The 11,254-nt window shown below is 38.5% G+C and overlaps 1 protein-coding gene across 1 annotated transcript; it reads left to right on the top strand.

The window, feature by feature from the left end:
- Window positions 1-3,089: 3,089 nt before the first annotated feature.
- Window positions 3,090-10,188, top strand: LOC307044091 (calcium release-activated calcium channel protein 1-like). The gene is made up of 2 exons (XM_079689131.1): window positions 3,090-3,456; window positions 7,664-10,188. The coding sequence occupies exons 1-2, from the start codon at window positions 3,343-3,345 to the stop codon at window positions 8,207-8,209; spliced, it is 660 nt and encodes a 219-aa protein (XP_079545257.1). The 5' UTR covers window positions 3,090-3,342; the 3' UTR covers window positions 8,210-10,188.
- The last annotated feature ends 1,066 nt before the right edge of the window (window positions 10,189-11,254 follow it).

Here is an 11,254-nt window from a genome sequence, read left to right as displayed (position 1 = left end):
CAATGTTCACTGTGCTGCGTTCAGGAACCATGGGAAACGTGGGGAACACCGACTTCCTACTTAGCTAACAGCATTCTGGTTAGCAAAAACAGGCAGTCGAAAATTAGAAGGCAGACTAAAGTGATTGAACACATGTTGGGAATGTAAAATAGTGATTATAAATCAATATAAGTAAGATATGCATATTTTGACGCTGCATGGCATCTCGCAATGATGATACACGAGCGACGTGACAGCAGCAGCAATGCAACAGGAAATGGAGATCAGCAGGCAACACAAGATGATTCACTCCCACACACCTCCGTCTTCGCTTCTACTGTTTTTTGCGGGATGTGTGAGTCTAGCTATACAGGTAAAAATAAGGCATTCGAAATAGTTTTTTACCATTATGTATTATAGGTTTTGTGTTAGTAATGATGATTACAATTTCCTAAATGTTGTAGCTTAATTACCAAACAATGCAATGGTTTTTGACAGGTAGAGTAATTAACCTCATATAATCAGCACAACCTGATTAAAGATATCAGATTGTAAGTGTCAACATCATTTTATTGTTCAACATTTGCTAGCAAATATGATTGTATATGATCATTTGGTTAATCTGCCCAATACATTTAGTTTCCCCTTATTTGAGGGACTATTTATGTATTAAACGTTTACATTACTGCTGGCTATGTTGATCTGATGTCTTACATTAATTAAAAGGGAAAGCTGGCCATTTCACCTACAAATATTGCTTTATATTAGATCCAGTGTTGGGTAGAGCTCCATACAAACACCACATGGCTTAGACTGTAGGATATAAAGATGGTGATATAATAATCATGTGAGGCCATAATATATATATAGATAAACGTCTCTCTTTGGCATCATCCAGTGGTAGCATGAAGTGGTGGACAAATTCATGCAATATCAGATATTGGCATATATATTTGGCATTATTTGACTGTATTTTGATTTCACTGTGAATTGAGTAATGTATGGTACTGATCCAACACCAGGGAAGTTCTCTGCACTGGTTTTGTATTATTTTACCTAGGTTATATAACTCGACACATTTTATTTGTCTCTCAGAAATAAGGATATGCTGCTACATGCCAATGAATGCTGTTTTTATTGCATTAAACTATTTATCATTCATTCACAATTTGTTGTGTTTTCTTTTTACAAAGTTTAGTTTTTTTTATTACCAATGGACATTAATATAGTTTATATATGTTTTTATTCAACAGCAGGTGTACTACAAACAGATTGAAGATCTACTTAAGCAAATAGAGTATGATGCATTAGGACTGTGACACTCTTTTTTAATAATGGATTTAGGCTAGTAATTTACTGATGTGTTGTGCTTGCTGCCCTCAGGTGGTGGAGGGCTCCTATGCTATCCCCTCTATTCATTCCACATTGGTCAAATGTGCGAACTCAACACTGCAAAAATCCTCACAAACACAAGTGACGGATTATTTAAACTTTCTCCTGTGCTGCAGCAGCATCACAACACAAATAAGTCCCTATTGTGAGATACAATGTAATACAATTGAAACGTTTTTTACTTATTTTTAGAAACCAAGTCATCGTTTTTCGAAATAGCCTACTAGGTTAAATTACTTTTTTGATTATTATTTTTTGAAAAAACTAATATCGAGTAAGTGTTGTATTCACATAAAAAAAATTCTTTGCACTTTTTTCTTGAACTTTTTAATGTATTTAATTTCTTTTGTATCTGCTCCAATGTTGAAGGAGCCAGAGACTAAAGCTTTTGCCAAAAGTAAGCTATAGCTGAAATGGGCGTAACTTTGTTCGAAAAAGTGTGGGGACCTTTTCTCCAGATTTAACACCAGCATAGCAGAAGACAAAATATGTCCTTCTCCTGGGTGTTGAACCATGAGCACCTGCATGATAATCCAACGCATAGACCTCTGGACCACCGGACCACCAATGTGTTTTAAAATGTTGAAACCCGTACTATAGGTCTTGCTGTGATGTGAATTTGAAGGTATGGAGGACAGAACATGACACAAGTAAAAAAACATGAATGAATACCTAAATACAGGAATAAATAAATGTGGAAATAAATACACAAATAAATAAATACAAGAAAACATTTATAAATATGGAAATAAATAAATGAATGTACAAATATTTTCACTTACAAATGAACTTTGATTGAGTTTGGCACGATTCAGAGGCCTCAATAGCCAGATATAAATGTTTATTAGCTTCAAAAATGGTTTTACTATTAAAGGTTTAGCTACTACCTAAAACTCAGCAACAGGAGTGTAAGGGTTCGTATTTTTAACAGGTTTGAGACCTCAGATTTGAAGCTCTTCTCCATGATACTATGTGAGAACACGCACAAATTTAACAAGCAGCACAATACAAATCAACAGGATAACTGCATGGCTGGGATTGAACTCACCACCTTCTGAATCAAAGACACAAGCTCTTCCTCTATTAAATTTTTTTTTTTGCAACAATAACAATTTTGTTTGGAAATGGGGACAAATATTTCCTGTTTCATGTAAACTGCATTCTTCTACTCTTTGACAAGAAAATAAAGCAAGAAGACAACATTTACTTCAGTCAGTAGAGTAAGGAAAACGTTTTTTAAAAACATTTTCTATTAAAGTTTTCTAACATGTCCAAATTGCACATCTTGACACTAATCCAGTGTTCTTTAAATTATTACATTTATTTATGAACACTACTATAAACTATTTTTTCAGAACATTTGTAAGTTAAACTTTTAAAAAGTAATGGGGCCACAATTGTCAGTTTCAAAAGGTGGTGGTGACATGTCCCAGGCGAAAATGACGCCATAAATACTTTTTTTGAAGATCTGTTTTTCATCGCACTGTACAGTCTATGGCGGAAATGGGCTTTCATAGCTTTGTATACACATGCAGCATGCTGTTAATGTGTCCATGTTTTATGAAATGAATAATGAGTGGAAAAGGGAAAGAAAAACACATGCCACTAACATATGCAGAAAAGCAGATGAGCGGATGGGTTTATGATACAAAAAGATGTTATCTTAAAGAAAAAGACAAAACAAGAGCTCCATTATGAATTTCTGGCGCAAGGAGGCGGACTACCGCAGTGGTTTGTGGGTATCTTGTGTTTCCTGATATACCCTGACAGTCGGTCAGCTGTTGGAGGAAAGTTTTGAAATAGTTTGATAGCTTTCTGTACTATCTAGTGTTTATTATATGTTTTACCTCATCTGAAGCAAATTCCCAGCGTGTGCTTTTCGTCGGTGTACTTCATCGACTTCCATCCAGTAAATCACTTCGGTTGATATCTTTAATTTGTAAAAGTTCATCGGGACAGTAACTTTTCGGAATGAGTTTGAACGAGCACTCCTTGCAGGCTCTGTCATGGAGAAAACTGTACTTGAGTCGAGCAAAGTTAAAAGCCACGAGTCGCACTTCTGCTCTTTTGTCCGGATTCGCAATGGTAAGTTATCATTGATTTAACTTATTGTTGTTACAGAGTATTAGTGCGTTAATGTAAACTCAACTTTAGGCCATCGGCATGTACTGCAGACGCAAAGCCGGACGTTATGTGACGCAGATGATTGTTTTCAAAGGCTGTCACTTTAAAGGCCTAATGACTGCTGCAGAGCTTAATATTTTCCACCTATCATTTCCGTAATGACAGACAGTGTTGTAAAAAAAAAAAAAGGTAATAAAATATACTCCGAGATGCGTGTGCCTGAATGTGCACGAGATGTATCTCACGGATGCAGTAGTGGAATGATAATAACGGAACAAGATAAACAAAACACTTTATGTAAACTCTACTGTGCTTGCCAACATACCAGTGCGGGATAACCTTCCGCCACAACAAGTAGACCGCATAGCCAGGGCCGGCTCTAGAAAATGTGCAGCCCTAGGCGAGATTTTAGCTCAGTCTGACTGGAGAGGACTCTCCCTCCACATTATTGTAGAAACATCTTCTTCTTATATCCGTTAGAGCAGCTAGCACCAGATTCTAATAACAACAGCGCCGGTGTTGTGTCAAATTATGCACCCCCGTCATGAAATGCACCCCTTGACACGGGGTATAGTCCGCTATACTATGTTGTCTTTTTGATGGTTGGGTTGTCGAATCCTGGATTTTGCATTCATTCGTCACTTATTTTTCAGTACATTTTTTATTTAATATATGTTTTTATTTAATTGTGACGTCCTGTCTGTATACTTGTGCTTGTACTTGTGCTTTATAATGTATTGTTTATTTTTACATCAAGTGCTTGAGGGTGAGATTAATAGAAACATTTTTATTTTGGGGGGTGCTTTTTACGGCAGGCCAGGGGGTGCATTTCAGGACGGGGGTGCATCATTTGACACAACACCGGTACCGGTGCGCCCTTCCTCTCTCCCTCGCTCACTCGCATTTTGGCTGTGAGCTGCGGGCGCCAGATAAGCTTAAATGTCTTTGTTCCTTTGGTTTTCAATTGACAGAAAACACCAAGTTAACATAAGCTTGTATTATTAGCTTATTTAGGTAACACAAGTGGACAAGTAGCCATACTTGTTTCTAAAATGTATTAATGGGGAGGTAAGATATATAATTCCACTTGCACTTGCTTCAATTTTTTTAATTCAATTTTTAGGAATACTTTCATTTTATATCCTTACACTTCGGTGGCTGAGAGCTGCAATCGACAATTACAAAGTGTGAAACACTTTAACAAAGATTGAGACAAATTTACATTTTATAAAACAAAATTACATTTTATAAAAAATAATTACATTAGCAAAACACTTTTACCAAAGAAAATACGATTTTAACATTAACAAAAAAAAATTAACGAGATGCAAAACACTTATACAAAGCTAGAGACAAATTTGTCTCTAGGGTTAAAGTGTCGAAACACTTTTAACATTTCCCGAAACACTTCAACATTTGCCGAAACACTTTAACAAACTAGAGAATCAAACCGGAAAGGGAATGTCCATCATACCAGAAGCGACGTGCCAGTGATTGACACAAACTTAAGTTTGCTTTGGCTGATAGACCGCCGGTACCTATGGACCTTTATCGTCGTTAAACATGTTTTGTCCGTCCTTTGGAAACCACCTGGGCCAAGTGATATGGTTTTGCTCATCACGATATACTTTCTCGGGCGCAGAGATACGTTTTCGTGCACACAAGAAAGCTACAGGTTCGCCAAGTAGGAAGTGGAGCTGTGCCTTTTACACACTGCCTTCGCTGTGTTGACCTTCATTAGACAGCTAAAGAGCGACTACAGGCTGCTTCGTTATAGCCACACACACCTCTACACACACTTCTACACACACACACACACACACACACACACACACACACACACACACACACACACACACACACACACACACACACACACACACACACACACACACACACACAGAACTGCCCGATTATTCCCTCTATTACGCGTTGTGTGAAGGAGATGTTCGGTCCACAAGGCGCATGACGTTTGTGCTGTGCTCAGTTCCGCTCTGTGTTTGTGTATGTCCGACACCGGCAATTGTTTTCAAATACCATGAACAGTCATTTACACACATCTGGCCAACTCCATACTGTAGGTAACCGTATGTGTGTGTTCCCAAATTAAATAAATGTGTTTAATCTTAATCTCAATGTAGTGCTCAGTGCTGTCGGAGTGCAGTGGAACACTGCAGTTAACTCAGCCGTCTCTCGCGTTTGCTTGGTCAAATCAGCAGCTCTTTATTTGTGAGTGCGAGATTAGTTGCGCCTTTAAGGTAATCGACCGAGAAGCGGCACTGACGCTAGTACAAGAATAAAATAATGCATGTTTTTGAGCTATATTTGCGATAAAAATATGTTTTACCATAAGTTCTTCAAGGTCCCATGACGTGGCCATTTCTACTGATCATAATTCCATTGTCGAGGTCTACTAGAATAGATTTACATTGTGCAATTTTCCAAACTCACATTGGTTTCTCATACAGCATATCTGTATAGTATGTGTATTCACTGAATTTCACTCTCTGTCCTAAATGCCTTGTTGGAGCTCCTGCCCCCCCTCTCCCTGTGAGGCCAGTGTGCTCTGATTGGTCAGCTCGCCCAATGGCTCGCTGCTGCAAGGAGCTGACAGTGTGAGCTGGCTTACTGGTGTGGTTTCCTGCTTGCTGCGAGACAGCGAGACATCGCGAATGGACGCGGGAAGGGGGGCGGGTGCTGAGGGGGCTGCAGCAGCCCCATCTGCGAGGCTCAAGTAGCATTTTATTGTTGGTAGCCGTCAAACAGTGTCAGTTTTATTAAGAACTTATGGTACAAATTATTTGTATCGCAAATAAAGCAGAAAAAACATGCATTATTTTACTCTTGTGCTACTAGCGTCAGTGCCGCTTCTCGGCGATTACCGTAAAGGCCCGATTGAGTTGACCGCAGTACCGGAACAGACGACAGTATCTTAATATCTTCTGAAAACGTGTGTGTGTGTGTGTGTGTGTGTGTGTGTGTGTGTGTGTGTGTGTGTGTGTGTGTGTGTGTGTGTGTGTGTGTGTGTGTGTGTGTGTGTGTGTGTGTGTGTGTGTGTGTGTGTGTGTGTGTGTGTGTGTGTGTGTGTGTGTGTGTGTGTGTGTGTGTGTGTGTGTGTGTGTGTGTGTGTGTGTGTGTGTGTGTGTGTGTGTGTGTGTGTGTGTGTGTGTGTGTGTGTGTGTGTGTGTGTGTGTGTGTGTGTGTGTGTGTGTGTGTGTGTGTGTGTGTGTGTGTGTGTGTGTGTGTGTGTGTGTGTGTGTGCGTGTGTGTGTGTGTAACGAAGCAGCCTGTAGTTGCTCTTTAGCTGTCTAATGAAGGTCGACACAGCTCCACTTCCTACTTGGCGAACCTGTAACTTTCTTGTGTGCACGAGAACGTATCTCTTGCCCAAGAGAAAGTATATCGCGATGAGCAAAACTGTGTCACGTGACCCAGGTGGTTTCCACAGAACGGACAAAACATGTTTAACGACCGTAAAGGTCCATAGGTACCGGCGGTCTATCAGCCAAAACAAACTTAAGTTTGTGTCAATCACTTGCACGTCACTTCTGGTATGATGGGCATTCCCTTTCCGGTATGATTCTCTATTTTGTTTCGGCAAATGTTAGTGTTTCTGCAAATGTTAAAGTGTTTCGGGAAATGTCAAAGTGTTTCGACACTTGTTAATTTGTTTTAGTTCATGTTAAATCGTATTTTCTTTGGCAAAATGTAAATTTGTCTCAAGCTACACCAATACTGCATACAACTATAACCCATGCTCCTCTCCAGCTTATATGTGGCTCGTATAATGGTATGATTGATTTACAAATCTGTATTTAAGCAATGCAGTTACAGTTACTTAGTTGTCCTGCTCTTATGACATTCAGGGGCCCGTACATCTCTTTATTGTAAAGTCTGCGTTTACTCTTTTGTCCACACACTACTAATAGGTCCAATTCCGAACAAGAACAACATCTAAAAATACTTGTATTTTACATTATATTCTATCCACATACGCAGCTGTCTGTGTTTGCTGTGTGGCAAGAGAAAGCAGTGGTTAGAGTTGTCTATGTTAGACTTTTTAAGTAAAACATGTAGAGCAATATAACTGATAGCCATGTCTATTGTGTTACTCACTGATGAAGATATCAATTGGAGAAGATAAATTGTTCTTGTATGATTTTCCAAGGTTGCCATGGTGGAGGTACAGCTGGAGCCGGAATTTAAGTACCCCCCCGGGCTGCTGATAGCCTTCAGTGCCTGCACCACAGTCCTGGTTGCAGTCCACCTCTTCGCCCTCATGGTCAGCACATGCATCCTCCCGAATCTCGAGGCTGTCAGCAATGTTCACAACCTCAACTCCGTCCACGAGTCTCCCCACGAGCGCATGCATCGCCACATAGAGTTGGCCTGGGCTTTCTCCACAGTCATCGGCACCCTCCTCTTCCTCACAGAGGTGATGCTCTTGTGCTGGGTGAAGTTCTTACCCCTCAGAAGCCTCGACGAGAAGAACAGCACTATAAGTTCAGGGCAGGCTGCAGCCATCGCTTCCACCTGCATCATGGTGCCGTTTGGACTCGTTTTTATCATGTTCGCCGTCCACTTTTACCGCACTCTGGTCAGTCACAAAACGGACCGGCAGATCAAAGAGCTGGAGCAGGTCATCCAGCTCCAGAGCCAGCTGGACCATCGGGGTGAGAACGACGACCTGAAGGCCACTATCCACTATCCTTGATCATAGCCAGTAAGCACGCTACAGCAGCAGACATTCAACAATGCCTTTATTGTGAAATTCTCTTATAAAAGCTTTATTTGTTAGGTATAACTTTGCACAAATTAAAGTTGTACTTCCTTGTTTTTACATTTCCTAACGTTTAGTTGACGCTTTTGTCCAAAGCAACATCCAAACACTTCAGTACTGTAGACATGCCTACAGGAGCATTTCAGGGTGATGTATCTTGCCCAAAGACATGTTGACAGCAGGGGATGGGATCAAGCCTCTTGAACCTTGCCGCTTTTCTTTCTATATTCATGTGAAACAAAAGCCTTTGTTGAAGCCTGGTATAAAATGATAGTCCTGCTCCTTTTAATGGTCTATTTGAGCTGCCACGGTTTAATCTATGCTGCTGCGGGCAGACACACTACTGACTCACCACCACTGCTGCATGCACCTGTGGCCTTTATATTGTCCCATGGTGGGTTGCATTGATTTCACATGTTCTCACATTTGTCTGGCTTTAAATGAGGCTTTGTAGAGAGCATTACCAGACCTTTATTTTCAATGCAGACGTTCAAAATCAAGGTTTGAGTTATCTGACTGAAATATCAGTTTGATTTGAATCACTGTATACAGGCTTTAAATCCGAAATTATGGAACAACTTGCATGTTTTAAAACGTTTTTTTATATGCAAACATTCATACTCATTGGACTAATTGGTTGTTTAATGAGTAAGTATAATCATATAATACAATACATGCATAAGAATCGTGTAGGAACTTTACTACATGTTTTAGTCTTGAACAATGTACATGTTACAATTTGCTAAACTAGCTTCGAAAATCAGTTTGCATTTGAGTCTTAAGATTTGAGCAAAAAGCAGTTAAGATCTTTTACAAAACAAATAGTTACAGTATAAATCAACCCAACAGTATTTGTGTGTAATCTGAGCCAAAATTCCACTTCTGAATAAAAGGTGTTATTGCAGTACACATATTTCTGTAGCACAATAAATAGCAGAATAAATGTAGGGTACAAAATATGATGAGTTTTCTTGATTTCCTGCTGCTTTTGCGAACATGCTGTTATCCATAAATGGTAACTAGCTTTAGAAGTATTGTTGAATGTATTGTTACAAAGCATGCACATATTGGAACTGTTGTTTTAGAGTTTGTATGTTTTTTACTTTGAATAGTTTACAAACTTGAGTGTGTGCACACGTTGTTTAGGTTACAGATTGTGTGAATTAGCGTGTGGGGCCTTTGACCTGCGGCACATTGTTGAATAGTTTTACATGGGTTTGACCATTTTCTATACATTTCTTTATATCTACTGTAACACTGGTACAAAATCACAGTAAGTGCTTAAATGAAGAAATATGCAAATATTTTTAGCTGCTGGACGACAATTGATTTTGTTCATAATACTATTGCTCAACTGTAAAATACTGATATTATACCAAGGTAACTCTGTGGTCATTTATCTAAACGTTGTTTGTGCAGAGTTATGGTTATGTTTCTGGAGATCACTAGCGCCCAATATTTGCATTGAAATAGTTTCCACCTGATAATAATATCTTCGTGACACAAACCAGAGAGCTAGAATCCAAAAGGGGTCAATCACCAACACACACGTTTAGAAAAATGGTTGTTACCTTTCTGATCACTGTTGATGTTTATTTTCACACGAAGAAATATATAAAGAAGGTTTTATCCAGATAACCTCAAACTCTCTGGACACTTCTGAAAGGAATTACCACAGATCAATGCAAATGAAGGCATTTTCTTCTGTGGGTCATTTTGCTGGTTTATTTATTTAATCCATATTAATGTATATAGAGAGGTTCCACTGTTTGTGTCGATGCACAGCTTTAAAGGGATTTTTTTCTTTCAGCAAATACTGTATTGTAAGTTTTGCATATATCTGGTGTTTTAAACTTGAGTCAGCAGGACTTTGTTTTTGTTGCCGGTTCGGGAATAAAACACATCTGTGATCATTTGAGTTTTGTTTGAATTTTTTTAATACGGTTTTTTACATTTACAGTAATGCCTGGATAAAACAAATAAGGAAAACTATAGACATGTATTGCATAAATGGCATTTTGGTCTATGAACAACCAAAAGGAAAACCACACAGGAAGTCTGCACTTACAGTTTGAGATAGCTGTCACTCAGTCAAAGCATGACTGCATTATAACAAAGCACACAAACTCCTACGCTTGCTGACTTTTTCCGACAATCCTTTCTCTATTGGTGCACGTTTTGTTGTTTCTTTGAACAAGTAGTCCACATCTTCCCTGCATTCGCCTGTGCTAAATATAGCACAGAATCGATTTTCCAACCCGATTTTCCTTCTTCTGTTCTCTTCTCCCTGTTACAATAGAGTTTACTCCCAAAATAAATATTGTGAAAAAAATATTTGTTATATCCAATGATTACACATTAATGGTCACTATTAAAAAAAAAAGTCAAAAATAATACATCAGATTTATACAGCCCTAGTCATCATTACCAAAGAAGCTTTGCATACTTGAGGAAAAGCACAATCAAGCAATACAAACAAGATAAGAATTCAATGAATAATACATAAGAATGCTTGTAAACACTTTTTATTTATTTATGCTCTTTCTTATTATTGTGTGATCAGTTATACATTTTCACAAAAAACATCTCTGTAATTATGTTTTATAACTGGATTATTAATGCCATTACACTGACAATGTGTAATACTCAATACTTTCTTTAAACTTTAAATGAATGATCCATTTATCATGCTCTATTCGGAGTCCCCTGATTTACATCTGATTAACATTTATATTTTACATTAACTTTTTATATTTTGTCATATTATTCGATTTTTGTTTGATTGTTAGTAAGTCATAGGCTGTATTCATAACTTATTAATATTATAATTATAAACATGTATTATTAAGGTTTATAGAAACACACCTCACACCTGTTCACACCTTCAACCCATCTAAATCCTTCCGCCTCACCGATGGATCTATATTCCGTCTCTGTCTCCTGGCGGATTGATCTTCTATCCACCTGGGCGACGAACTG

This window comes from Notothenia rossii (assembly GCF_949606895.1).
Source record: "Notothenia rossii genome assembly, chromosome: 6".
Classification (NCBI taxonomy): Eukaryota; Metazoa; Chordata; class Actinopteri; order Perciformes; family Nototheniidae; genus Notothenia; species Notothenia rossii.
This window is presented reverse-complemented; position numbering and strand designations above follow the sequence as displayed.